This window comes from Chiloscyllium plagiosum, chromosome 49 (assembly GCF_004010195.1).
Source record: "Chiloscyllium plagiosum isolate BGI_BamShark_2017 chromosome 49, ASM401019v2, whole genome shotgun sequence".
In the NCBI taxonomy this organism is placed as follows: Eukaryota; Metazoa; Chordata; class Chondrichthyes; order Orectolobiformes; family Hemiscylliidae; genus Chiloscyllium; species Chiloscyllium plagiosum.
The window spans coordinates 1494328-1509057 of NC_057758.1; the positions used below are offsets into that span (position 1 = coordinate 1494328).

The 14730-nt window shown below is 44.4% G+C and overlaps 1 protein-coding gene across 1 annotated transcript; it reads left to right on the forward strand.

The window, feature by feature from the left end:
- Positions 1-467: 467 nt before the first annotated feature.
- On the forward strand, positions 468-8556 carry LOC122544459 (NFATC2-interacting protein-like). Its single transcript, XM_043683696.1, has 2 exons — positions 468-616; positions 8144-8556. Exons 1-2 carry the CDS (start codon positions 515-517, stop codon positions 8306-8308), a joined length of 267 nt encoding a protein of 88 aa, XP_043539631.1. The 5' UTR covers positions 468-514; the 3' UTR covers positions 8309-8556.
- Positions 8557-14730: the final 6174 nt, after the last annotated feature.

Sequence of the window (14730 nt, forward strand, 5' to 3'; positions counted from 1 at the left end):
TCAACCCGTTCTCATCCCATCCCGTGTTACAAAATCGTGGAGGAGCAGCACTATGTCAACTTATGTTAGAATCAGCACATGCTTTAAATGTTGGAACTTCCGAAACCAAGTCCCCAATTCGTCAATGCCCTTCCAGCCAATTTGTGTTATCGAAATGTGCCTTATAGCAGGATGCCTTGTACTTGGGTGAGCCTCTTGAAGCATCTTAATTTTCAAGGCATTGGGCCGAATGCGGGAAAGTGTGACGAGCGTAGGTCGTAGCATATTTTTGGTGCACGCTCGATGGGCTGAAGGGCCAAATTTGGGTTGTATGATTCACACAGGAGCTACATGCACGCTCGTGCGCGCACATTCCTCACACAAGGACTGTCATGTACCCATAGCCAGCTATGCATGCACGCGGGCATGGACACGCGAACACACATACCCTCATTCACTATCCAATTCCCTCGTCTTCCCCCATTTAGGATTGGACGGGAGTTGACTCTGCGCTCTGTTTTCAGATTGCTTTGTGATGTCTGAATATCCTGCACAGCCCACCGATGGTCAGGACAAGATCTGCCTGCGTGTACGGGGAGTGGAGAGAAACTCGTTCCAGGACATCACCATCGGGAAGGTGAGTGTGGAGGGAGGGGCTGAGGTGTAAAAGAACACTGCATTGTTCAGGCAAAGACCCTAATAGCAGGGGAACACCATCCATTACACTTTGTCCAACAGCCACTTGGCAAGAGTGATCACACCAATGCGTTCTATTTTTATAGGAAATGGATAGCTGGAAACTGGAACAAAACTACTGCACTGGCTGAGGCTGTCAATCAGATTCCAGTTTGTAACTCACTCCTAAGTGGCTATTATTTTATATAAACCACTCCTTAGCTCTTCAGTTCGATTTTACCCTGTAACACACTCCCCAGTAAACATTTTGACACAGGATCATGGAATAGTACAGCATAAGAACAGGCCCTTCAGCCCAGCATGTCTGTGCAGAGCAGAGCTAATCCTGGCTGCCTGCATGTGGTCCAGTTCGCTGCGTTAACATGTCTGTCGAAATGGCTCTTAAACATTGTTATTGTATCTGCTTCACCCATTTCCCCTCATTGCAGGATCTGACATCCACCACGCTCTTTGTTTTTAAAAAGAAATACTTTGCTCTTCCATCTCTTTTAAACATTTCTGTTCTTACCTTATACCAAACTCTAGTGTTTGACATTTTCACCCTGCTCGTAAGACTCCAACTATCCACCCTATCCATGCCTCTCATAATTTTATACATTTCTTTTAGGCTGCCCCTCAGCCTCTGATGCTCTAGCGCAAACAATCCCAAATTTGTCCAATCTCTTCTTTGCAGTAAATATATTCCAATCCAGGCAACATCCTGGTAAACTCTTGCATCCTCTTCAAAGCCTCCACATCCTTCCCACAGTATGGTGACTAGAACGTGTCCCCATCCTCCATAGGTGTGTCAAACTAAACTCTGACGCTGCAGAAACGTGACCTATCAACATTAAGGTCAGCGTTCCCGACTGATGAAAGCAAGCATGTCGTATGCTGTCTTTCCCCTTATCTACTTGTCACCAATTTTTCGGGGAGCTGTTGGCTTGCACCCCAAGGTCCCTCTGTGTATCCATTCTCTTTAGAGTGCTGCTATTTACTGTATATCTTCCCGTTGCATTTCACCTCCCAAAATGCATCAAATTAAACCGCGTCTCTCATACCTCTGCCCAGTTTTCAAACTGATGTAGGTACTGCTATACTTTTTGATAACCTGTTAATGGACCAGGCCAGACCCCCCCTCAAAACATTTTCAGAAAGTAGTCCAACTTTGCTAGCAGGTGTTTCGTGGATATTCTGGGAGTGATGCAGTGGGCTCAATCACTCAGATTTAAACGAAACAACAGAATTTATTTACAAGATTACTGAATGAAACAAACGAAAGAGAAGAGAATACCACATGACCTCACCGATCTGAAAAAGCAACATATCATCCCAACTTAATGATGCTGTTCCCAATACTTGCAACAAAAATCAAGCACAGGGTCTTGCAGGAGAGAACTCTGAGAAAGAGAGAGGAGGATCAGCATGGACCTGCTTCTTTGGATCAGGCAGCTTTTGCAACACCTGCCTGACTGCTTTCAGTGAATAGCCAGATCGAACCAAACCAGAGAGAACCTGATAAAAGCAAATTACTGCGGATGCTGGAATCTGAAACCAAAAGAGAAAATGCTAGAAAATCTCAGCAGGTCTGGCAGCATCTGTAAGGAGAGAAAAGAAGTGACATTTTGAGTCTAACTGACCCTTGAGATGTATGGCATTGAAACAGACCTTTTGGTCCCACTCATCCATGCTGACCAGATATCCTAAAGTAATCTAGTACCATTTGCCAGCACTTGGCCTATATCACTCTAAGCCCTTCATATTTATGTACCCATGCAGATGCCTTTTCAATGTTGGAACTGTACCAGCTTACACCACTTCCTTTGGCTGCTCATTCCATGCATTCTCCGAGGAGAAAGTGAGGTCTGCAGATGCTGGAGATCAAAGTTGAAACTTTATTGCTGGAACAGCACAGCAGGTCAGGCAGCATCCAGGGAACAGGAGATTCGACGTTTCGGGCACAGGCCCTTCTTCAGGAATAAGAAGGGCTTATGCCCGAAACGTCGATTTCCTGCCCCTTTGATGCGGCCTGACCTGCTGCGCTTTTCCAGCAACACATTTTTCATTCTCCACCCTTTGCCTGACTCTCACATTGGACAGGAAGAGCACATCACTCTTTTAAAGGCCATCTTTTCATTTTAACAATGTACAGATCCAGAAAATAGCTGCTGGAGATGGTCATCGCCTGACCTTTGTGTGGCACAAATGTTACTTTCCACTTAGGCCAAACCTGGATATTGTCCAGATCTTGTTGCACTTGAAAATGGGCCTGCTTTAAAAGCTGAGGAGTTGTGAATGGTCTGAACACTGTGTAACAAGATCTGGACAATATCCAGGTTTGGACTAATGGCAAGTAATATTTGTGCCACCCAAAGGCCAGGCAATGACCATCTCCAGCAGCTGGAACAATTCTTGTGTGTTCTGCAAACTTATCAAACAACAGGGGACCCTTGTGGAACGCCATTGGTCACAGCCCTCCAGTCTTCGGGGACCTCACTAGTGACTAAATATCTCTGTCCAGGTCCCAGCCATTTCCTTCCTTGTCTCCCTCAGCATCCTGGGATAGATCCCATCAGGTCTGCATGCTTTTCGAGACTTCCACGTTTTTCATTGACATGCCCTTCCCTAACATTAGCATCGGCTGTGTCCTTCTCTTTCTTCTTGAATACCAATGCCAAGTAATCATTAAGGAGGTCATCCACTTCCTTTGGCTCCTTTGTCCTTGCGTGGACCTACTCTTCCACCCTCTCGCCCGACTACCCCCTCACTCCTAATATGTGCCGAAAACGCCTTTGCATTCTCCATAATCTGAATTGTTCAGGGCATTTTATGGCCTCTTCTATCCCTCTTCATTTTCAGTTCTTTTCTACTTCCTTTATACTCTTCGGGGCCCTTGTTTGATTTCAGTGTCTGAAATCTTGCATACGCTTCCTTTTTCTTTTTAACTAGCCTTTCAATTTCTCTTGTCATCTAAAGTTCCCGATTCTTGCCATCCTTACTTTTCATCTTCACAGGACACACGCCTGTCCTGAACTCTGATCAACCTGTCTTTAAAAGATCCAGATGTCAATGAGTATAGAGTCTTACAGCATGGAGACAGGCCCTTCGGCCCAGACTGGTCTATGCTGACCAAAATGCCCATCCAAACTAACCCCGTTTCCCTGCACTTAGCCCATATCCATCTAATCCTTTCAGGTATTTGTCCAAATGCCTTTTAAATGATGTTCATGTACCCGCATCGAAGAGTGTGGTGCTGGAAAAGCACAGCCGGTCAGGCAGTATCCGATGAGCAGGAGAGTCTAGTTTCGGGCATAAGCACTTCTTCCCAATGTCTTTGCCTCCGCCGCATCTGCTCCCCAGAGGACCAGTTCAACCACAGAACATCCTAGATGTCCTCCTCCTTCGAAGACCGCAATTTCCCCTCCCATGTGGTCAACAATGCCCTTTCTCCTAGTTAATGTACCAGTGTCAACCATTTCTACTGGCAGCTCATTCCATATGTGTAGCACCTTCTGTGTTTAAAAAAAAAAAAGTTGCCCTTCCAGTTCCTTTTTATTCTTTCCCCTCTAACCTGAAAATAAAGCCTTCCAGTCCTCAACTCCCCAACCCTGGGACAAAGATGAAGTATATTCACCCTACCCCTGCCCCTCACAATCTTATCCACTTCTATAAGATTCCCCCTCCGTCTCCTACGTTCTTAAGAAAAACGTCCTAGCTTGTGCAACATCTCCTTGTAACTCAGATTGTTGAGTCCTGGCAACCTCCTTGTAAATTTCTTCTGCAGTCTTTCCAGTTTAATAACATTCTTCCTGTAGCAAGGTGACCAATACTGAACCCAATACTCCAAGTGCAATCTCACTGTCACCCTGTACAACTGCAACATAACTTCCCAATTTCTATACTCAATGCCCTGACTGAAGGCCAGTGTGCCAAAGCTACCTTAACTGCCCTGTCTACCTGTGACTCCACTTTCAGAGAACAGTGTACCTGAACGCCAAGGTTGCACTACACTCCTTAAGGCCGTACCATTCACCATGAAACTCCGACCTTGATGTGACATTCCAAAGTGCAAGATGTTATCTATGTTAAACTCCATTTGGCATTTCTTGGCCCACTTGCACAGCTGATCAAGGCCCTGCTGTAATTTCTGGTAACTTTCCTGGCTGCCTACGATACCACCTACTTTAGTGTCATTAAACTCACTAATCATGCCATTCTCATCCAAATCATTGATATCGATAATAGACAGATGTATCTGATGTGGATTTACCCTCCGTTTCCCTCCCCCTCTCTAATTTCTCCTGTTCGTCCCTCATAATGTTCTTGAGTTGAAGTACTAATGGCAACATATTTTAACCTTATCCATAACTATCTTAAAACTTCGGTAATTATGATCGCTGTTCCCACAACACTGAAATGTCGATCACCTGGCCAGGCTCATTCCCCAGTACACTGTCTCGTACAGCCCATTCACTGGTTGTACTATCTATGTACTGTTTCAAGAAACCCTCCTGGATGCACAAAAGAAATTCTGCCCCATCTCAACCGCTGGCAGTAAGGGCGTCCCCGTTAATATCTGGGAAATTCAAACTCCCCTCGAATACAACTCTTGTCTATGACCAGCCTATGTATCTGTTCCTCTATTTCGTGCTGCCTATTGGGAGGTCTATAGTATAACCCCATCATAATGTTTGCACCTTTCTAACTCGTAAGGTCTGTCCTCCCTTATTACAGCTGTGGCATTCTTCTCTATCGGAAATGCTGCTCCCCCATGGCTTTTACCGTCCACCTCCCTCTCTCTCTCTACCTCACCTGAATCACCGAAACTCTGGAATGATGACGCTGCCCGTCCTGTCCTACTCTCGGCCACGTTTCAGTAACGGGGTAAAAACAATGACTGCAGATGCTGGAAATCAGAGTCTTGGGGCTAGGTTAGAGTGGTGTTGGAAAAGCACAACAGTTCAGGCAGCATCCGAGGAGCAGTAAAATCGACGTTTCGGGCAAAAGCCCTTCATCAAGAATACAGGCAGAGTGCCTGAAGGGTGGAGAGATAAATCTCTGCTCCTCAGATGCTGCCTGAACTACTGTGCTTTTCCAGCACCACTCTAATCTAGCCCCAAGTTTCGGTAATGACTGTCTCATTCTACTCCCCCATACTAGTCCAGGCTCGAAGCTCATCTGCTTTACCTGTTGTAGTCCTTGCATTAAAATGAACACCCTTCAGCCCTCCAGTCCTGCTGTGTTCATCAACCTGGCCCTGCCTGTTCTTGCTGTCAGACCTTCCTGACACAAGATCGACCTTCTCCGACACCCCTGATGCTGTGTTGCACGCCCCTCTATCACACTAGCATAAACCCTCCCAATTGGCATTGGCAAACCCTCTTACATGGATATTTGTGACCCTTCAGTTTATGGACCATTCGGTCCAACTTGTCCACTCCAGCCAAACATTCCAATCTGACCTAGTCCCATTTGCCAACACCAGTGGCAAATGGGACTAGGTTCCAATCCTCCTTCTTAACATCAATCTGTTTGACCATGTCATCTTGTTTCACGGTGTCATCACAAACAACAAGGCCCTCTTACAATACTGAAGCAAAGTATTCATTAAGCACTTCCCCTACCACTTCTGACTCCAGGCACATATTTCCTCCACTTTTCCTGATCGGCCGTCCCCTCAATGTGACCATCATCTTGTTTCTCACGTAGCATAGAATGCTTTGGGGTTTTCTTTAATCCTACCTGTCAAGCCATTCTTCAGTTCTTTCCTGGCTACCTTATAACCCTCAAGCCCTATCTGATCCTTGCTTCCTGAACCTTAAGTAAGCTTCCTTCCTCCTTCCTCTTGACTAGATATTCCACATCCCTTGTCACCCAGGTTCTATCAACCTACCATTCCTTCCTTGCCTCAGTGGGACAAACCTATTCCACACTATCAGCAAGTGCTCCCTAAACAAACTCCACATTTCTGTTGTGCATTTCTCTGAGGACATCTGTTCCCAATTTAGGTGTCCCAGTTCCTGCCGAATAGCATTGTAATTTCCCCTCCCCCAGTCAAATACTTTCCTACGTCGTCTGCTCCTATCTTCTCAATAAGTATAGGAGTTGTGATCACTATCACCTAAATGCTGTCCCACCGAGAGATCTGACACCTGGTTCATTGCCAAGCACCAAATCCAATATGGCCTCCCCTTTAGTCGGCCAGTCTACGTTTTGTGTCAGGAACCCTTCCTGGATGCATCCGACAAAAAACTGCTGCATCCAGACTATTTGCACGAAGGAGGTTCCAGCCAATATTAGAGATGTTGAAGTCACCCATGACAACAACCCTGTTACTTCTGCACATTTCCAAAATCTGCTTCCCAATCTGTTCCTTCATAATCTAAGGTGGGGAGAGTCCTGTCTGTGGAAGACTCTGAATAAAGTCATTCGCAAGGATATTTTGATTTCTATGTCAACCCCTTAATCAGCGTACAGCCTGTGACTCTCTCTCCAGTATTTGTTTTATATGTCAGCAACCACTTCATGAGTGTAACACTCTGCCCATCATTTTGTAAACAGTCCTCTCAATCAGAGCGTTAGCTCTAACTCACTCCCCACTATATGTGTTGTATGTCAACCTCTCAATCAGAGTGCTGTCTGTCACTCACTCCAGTCCATGTTATTATATATAATCCCCTTGATCAGTGCAGTCTGTAACTTGCTCGTATGCATTACTTTGTGCTGAACTCCCTCTATCACAGTATAGACTGTAGCACATTTCCCACTGTATGTTGTTTTCTATGTAAATCCTGTGATTATAGTGCAGACTGTAACTCCTTCGTTCAATAAATATTGTTTAATACATCAAACCCTTGGTCGAAGTATTGCTCCCTCTGTGTTGTTTTAGGTATAAGCCTCAGTTCAAACAGTGCCACAATACCTCAGTCCCCAGAAAATGGTTTTATCTGTTTAATCCCCTTGATCAGTGCTAAGTCTGTACTGCACTCCCCAGTATATGATCAACATAAATCAGTCCAGTCTGTAAAAGGCTCCCAATTATTGGTTGTTTCATAAAACACGTGATTAGAGTATACCTGTATCACACTGCCTAGTTTAAAGTTATTTTATACATAAACATCTTTGTCGGAGTGCAGTCTCTAACTCACTCCAATTTATATTGTTTCATATATAAACCCTTTGATCAGAGTGCAGTGTGTAACTCACTTCCCAGTCTCTGTTGTTTGACATATAAACCCTTCATTAGAGTGCAGTGTGTAACTCATTCCCAGTCAATATTGTTTTATATGTATTGCCCTTGGACAGAGTGCAGTGTGGTTTTATATATATTCCTCTTCAATCAGAGTGTAATTCACTCCCTAGTCTTTTTTTTAATGCATTAACCTTTTGATCAGAGTGCAGTGGGTAACTCGCTCTCCAGTCTGTTGTTTTCTATTTTAACCTCTCGATTGGAGAGCTGTCTGTAAGTTTGTTCTCTGTTTTGACACAGACTGAGTCATTGAAGAGACTGATGGAGGATTACAAAGAGCGGATGGCTCTACAGCGATGCCGACTGACTTTCCACTTTGACGGTGCCGAGCTATCGGAGACCAGCACTCCCCAGGACAACGAGATGGAGAACGATGATGTGATCGATGTTTGGATATGCTCCTGAATGTCACGCTGGGAATGCTGACAGGGAAGAGCGATTGGTGTGGGGCTGAGGGCATGTATCATACATGTTGACTCCTGCCCGTATTGTGACAGTTCCTACAGTCAAATAGCAGCCATGTTCTGGCTCCCTGTGTTGTGTTCAGACTGAACTCTTCTGTTTGTAACTAATTGTACAGAGCTTTGATGAACCCAATTATGTGCAGCATATTGTCCTTTCGTAAAAACAAATGTCTTGGTTTGCTCCTACCACAAAATACTCCTGTCCTTTTTTTAAACTGAAGCTCTCTCTTCTGTTAAATTGAAGGTAAGGCTCCATTATCACACAGGCCCATGCTGTATGCGCGTACATAGATCCCACATTGAATGTATCAATGCATTCACTCGCACATGCATTCTCTCTCTCAACCTTTCTGTCAATGCAGCTGGGAAGCGAATGAAATATTGTCTTTCATTGTCAGAGAGCTGGTGTTTAAAAATGGGGCGATTATATGTTGCAGTTGTCTGGGGTTGCTGCTGTGGTCAGAGCTGGAGTACTGTGTCCAGTATTAGTCGTCTTACTTGAGAAGGAACATCCTGGCACTGGAGGGGCTACTGAGGAGGATCACTGGATCAATTCTGAAATTGAGGGGGTTGACTTCTGAGGAAAGGTTGAGAAGACTGGAACTTTACTCTTTGGAATTTTGAAGAATGAGTCGTTATCATAGAAACTTATAAACAAATTTTGAAGGAGTTAGATGAGGTCACAGGAGGGTGATTGTTTCCACTGGTGGGTGAAACTAGAACGAGGGGACATAGCCTAGGACCGAGTTGAGGAAGAAGAACTTCACTCAGATGATTGAGAGTCTGTGGAATTTCCTGTCCAATGAAGCAGTTGAGACTACCTCTTTGCATGGTTTCAGGGCAAAAATAGATTTTCTTGAACATTAAAGGAATTAAGGGTTATGATGAGTGGGCAGGAAAGTGGATCTGAGTCCATGTAAAGATCAGCTGTGATCTTATTGAATGATGGAGCTGGGTTGATTGTGCCAGATGGCCTACTCCTGCTCCTATGACTTATATTCTTAGTCTTGCACACACGCTTACACATATTCACTTACACACACTGATATGTGCACAAAAACCAGGCACTGATACAAACATGCATTTCAACATTAAAAACAGAAACTAACTAAAGAAGAAATACTCGCAGGATGCAACAGTGTGGAATGCCATTCCCAGAAACAGTGATCTCTGTGTGCACGTGTAGCACACAAGAAACTGTCTTTTTGCGGGCTTTTCTTGTAGATGTCATCCAGGTTATCAAATCTGCTGTACCCATTGTTTGGGGAGATACAGCGTGGTTGAGTCCTGCTGTTGGGGTCAGAATCACGCTGCCTGTCCCAAAAGCGTGATTTAATAAATTTGATTGATTTGCTTCTAAATTTGTTTTTATTAATTTTATATAACAAAGTGTACAGGCATTCACAACCCCATCAGTGCATTTCCCCATTAAAGCTGACAGCCACCCAATCTCAGACTTGCACTCACTTTTACACACACACAGTATCATACCTAGATGCACATTTTTCACCAATGATACAGGGCCCTGGTCTCATAGTTTCTCACATATGTGTGTACAATTACCAAGTGACACAAATGGCACGGTGGTTCAGTGGTTAGCACTGCTGCCTCACAGCACCAGGGTCGATTCCAGCCTTGGGTGACTGTGGAGTTTGCGCATTCTCCCTGTGTCTGCGTGGGTTTCCTCCGGTTTCCTCCCACAGCCAAGGATGTGCAGGTTAGGTGAACTTGCCATGCTAAATTACCCATAGTGTTAGATGTATTAGTCAGAGGGAAATTGGACTGGATGGGTTACTCTTCCGAGGGTTTGTGTGGACTTGTTGGGCCGAAGGGCCTGTTTCCACACTTGGGAATCTAATCATGTTGAGATTTTAAAACACTAAAGCTCCCTGATGTCTAATTAACACAGGACATTCACACATCTTGGTCAGTCTCAGGACTCACCTTCCCCTGACATTGAGAGGCTCCTATTTCAAACATGGTATTGGAAGCAGATACTGTGTTTGGGAGCAGGACATGGCACAGGGGATTCGGATGATTCTTCATGTGGATGTTAAGTATCAGGAATCTAGCAGAGAGTCAAAAGAGAACAGACAGTTGCACAAAGAGGTTTGAATTTGAGTTAGTCCTGCTCTTGTTGAGAATGTTGAACCAGTGACATCAGTCAACCAGTGGTATCACAGTTAAGAGTTCAGAGATGAGTGCAGAGACAGAGAGTGTGTGTGTATGTGCATCCAGGGAGTGTTTGATGGACACAATGTGGAGAGACATTTACCTTGTGCTTAAAAGAGTAGTAGGAGCTCTACTTGTTTTCTTGTGCTGTGCTGGGCTTACACAAGAGGTAAGCTGACCCTGTTGTGTATGACTTGAATCTGAATGACAGGAAATCTCTTTCACAACTCTGTTTACGGTCAAGATGTTCAGAAACATTCTCGGTGTTGCACCACCATTGAGAAATGAAGAAGTGCCTTATTCAGGCAAATTGCCCACGCTCTCTGTGTAGATTCAAACTGTGTGGGGAGTGAAGGGGCTACTTGCTGTCCTCCTGTTCCAAAGCAGCACAGAACCGTGGTAAGGACATCGGACAAGTGTGCATATATCTCCCTGATAGACTGGGGTTTAGAGACATCAGTCAGTGTACTGATATCTCCCTGAGAGAGACGGGACAGTGTCCCCTCTGTCTGAGAGAGATGAAACACCAGTCAGTGGACGGATATCTCGGGGGGGGGCTACTAAGAAACACCAGTCAGTTTACAAATAACTCCCTGAAAGAGATAGAGAGAGAGGACGGAGAGATAACAACCAGTATACAGATATCTCCCTGAGAGTTGAGAGACACCAATCAGTGTACAGATATCTTCATGAGAGAGAGAGGGGGGACTGAGAGGCACCACTCAGTATACAGATTACTCCTTGAGAAACAGGGGTGAGAGACACCATTCAGTGTACAGATATCTCCCCCAGAGAGAGGGGACTGAGATATTTGGCATTTTTTTCTTACCTACCAGGTAATTCACTTTGCTCAGCAATCTGGTATTGGCCAATGAATTTCGGTTTCAGAAATAACCCGGGTCAAAATGTTGGAATTCCCTCCTTAAAGGCATTGTGGGTCATTGGTGGACTGCAGTGGTTCAAGAAGGCAGCTCACCACCACCTTCTCAATGGCAGCTTGGGACAGGCAATAAAATGCTGGCCAGCCAGTGACACCCACATCCCACAAATGAATAAAAAAAACAAAAATGTCATTGTTTCATAGAACAGTCTATTGAGTTAAAATGTGAAATGAAGCCCACTGCTTCATTTCCACTTGAGAATCTTTTAAACAATCTTGTGCTAAAGTCCAGGCTGCCATGAGCCCTCCGACGTGACATTCTCCCCAACAGACCTCTGATCTCATCTTCATGAATCAATTTACATTTCTATAGATTGCGCAGTGGTGAACTGTACTTGTGCACTTTCATCGCTGCACCCTGACGCAGCTGGCACTGCATGCTCTCCAATTCCAAATACCCTCCCTTCCCAGACTTCCACCCCCTCCCTTCCACTTCTCTCATCCACCCTTCCATGTAATCACCAACTGGATTCATTCCTCCCATCGACCAACCAGGTCGTACCCTCTACTTGTGTTAGCCCAGAGGACGTTGGGGAGGGTTTGTGTACAAAGTCAGTGTGGGTGGAAGCCAGAAACTAAATGGAGCAGTCACATTATTGGGAGTTTTTTACAGCACCCCCCGCCCAATAGCAACAGAGACAGGGATGAGCAGATTGTGAGGCAGATTTTGGAAAGGTGCAGAAGTAACGGTTGATATCATGGGTGACTTTAACTTCCCTAATATTGATCGGAACCTCCTTAGTTCGAATAGTTTGGATGGAGCAGTTTTTTGGCAGATGTGTCCTGGAAGGGTTCCTAACTCAATATGGAGACAAGCCGACTAGAGAGGAAGCCATATTGGAATTGGTACTTGGCAACGAACCAGGTCAGGTGTCAGATCTCTCAGTGGGAGAGCATTTCGGTGCTAGCGATCACAACTCCCTGACCTTTATGATACTCACCAACAGGGATAGGAACGGACGGTATGGGAAAGTATTTGATTGGGGGAGGGGGAATTACAATGCTATTTGGCAGGAACTCGGACACCTAAATTGGGAACAGATTTTCTCAGGGAAATGGACGACAGAAGTATGGAGGTTTAGAGGGCAATTGCTGATAGTGCTGGACAGGTTTGTTCCACAGAGGCAAGGAAAGGATGAAAAGGTTGAAAGAACTTTGTGTGACAAGGGATGGGGAACATCTAGTCAAGAGGAAGAAGGAATCTTCCTTAAAGTTCAGGAGGGCAAGGATCATACAGGACCTGAGAGTTACTAGGTAGCCAGGAAGGAACTGAAGAATGGACTGAGGAGAGCTAGAAGGGGGCAAAAGAAAGCTTTAGTGGGTAGGATTAAGGAAAACCCTAAGGTGTTCTACACTTACGCGAGGAACAAGAACATGGCCAGAGAAAGGGTAGGACTGATCAGGGATAGTGGAGGGAACTTGTGCCTGGAGTCAAAGGAGGTAGGGAACCTCCTTAAAGAGTATTAAGTACTCATTATTAATTATTTATAATTAAATTAATAATAATATTAAATTAAGTTAAAAATAATAAATTAATTTAATTGATACATTATAATTCAATTATAAATTTATAACTTATAAATTATAATTCATAATTAATTATTAGTTAATTATAAATATAAGTATAATTAGTATTCACTACTGAGGGAGACCTTGTTGTTTGAGAGGACAGTGTGATATGCTCGAACAGGTTGCTGTTAAGAAGGAGGATGTGCTGGAAATTTTGAAAAACATACGGATGGGCCAGACGGGACATATTCTAGGTTACTACAAGAAGCGAGAGGAAGAGCATTTGCGCTTTTGGCTACGATCTTTGTGTCCCACACTGTACACTGCAGTAGTGCTAGGTGATTGGAGGGTCGCAAATGCTCTTTCCTTGTTCAAGAAATGGAATAGGGATAATGATGGGAGTTACAGATCAGTCAGTCTTACATCTGTGGTGGGCACATTATTGGAGAGGACTCTGACAGACAGGATTTATGATTACTTGGAAGACCATAGTTTGATTCGAGATAGTCAGCATGGCTTTGTGAGGGGCAGGTCATGTCTCAGAAACCTCATTGAATTCATTGAGGGTGTAGGTAGCGCAGTAGATGTGGTGATATGGATTTAACCAAGGTGTTTGATACGTTTCCCCATGGTAGGCTCATTCAGAAAGTAAGGATGCATGGAATACAGGGAAATCTGGCTGTCTGGATACAGAATTGGCTGGCCCATAGAAGAGAGACGGTGGTAGTAGATGGAAACTATTCAGCCTGGCGCTTGGTGACTAGTGGGAACTCTGCTCTTTGTGCTAGTTATAAATGACTTGGATGAGGAACTGGAAGGGTGGGTTAGTAGGTTTACTGATGACACGAACGTTGGTTGAGTTATGGATAGTGTGGAGGGCTGTTGTAGGTTGCAACAGGACATTGACAGGATGTAAAGCTAGGCTGGTAAGTGGCAGGTAGAATTCAACCTGTAAAAGTGTGAAATGATTCACTTTGGACGGTCGAATTTGAATGCAGAATATAGGGTTAAAGACAGGATTCTTGGCAGTGTGGAGGAACAGAGGGATCTTCAGGTCCATGTCCATAGATCCCTCAATGTCCCCACCCAAGTTGATAGAGTTGTTAAGAAGATGTGCAGTGTGTTGCCTTTCATTGGTTTGCATTGAGTTTATGAGCCGTGAGGTTGTGCTACAGTTCTATAGAGCCCTGATTAGATCACACTTGGAACATTGTGTTCAATTCTTGTCACCTAATTATAAGAAAGATGTAGAAGCGTTAGAGAGGTTGCAGAGATATACCAGGATGCTGCCTGGATTGGAGGGCATGTCTTCGGAAGAAAGGTTGAGAGAGCTAGGGCTTCTAGCACTGGAGCGAAGAAATATTATGAAGTTGAAGTTGTGTACTGTGCCTTTAGGACAGAGTGTGAATACTGTTCTGAACTGAGAGATTATAAGAACCTGTGTATATGACTTGATGGCAGTCTCACAGTGTACTGGAAAATTGAAAATATGTAACATTTGGCTACGAAAAGGATACCTGAGGTTTGGTTACTATTTTGACAATAATTTGAACTTAACAAACAATCAGAGGTCTGTGTACATGGACACCAAGATCCCTCTGCTCATCCACACTACCAAGTATCCGACCATTAGCCCAGTACCCCATCTTTGGTTACTATTTTGACAATAATTTGAACTTAACAAACAACATTTACATTATGCCCCAGGATACCAAAACCCAATTGAGCTTGAATTTATTATT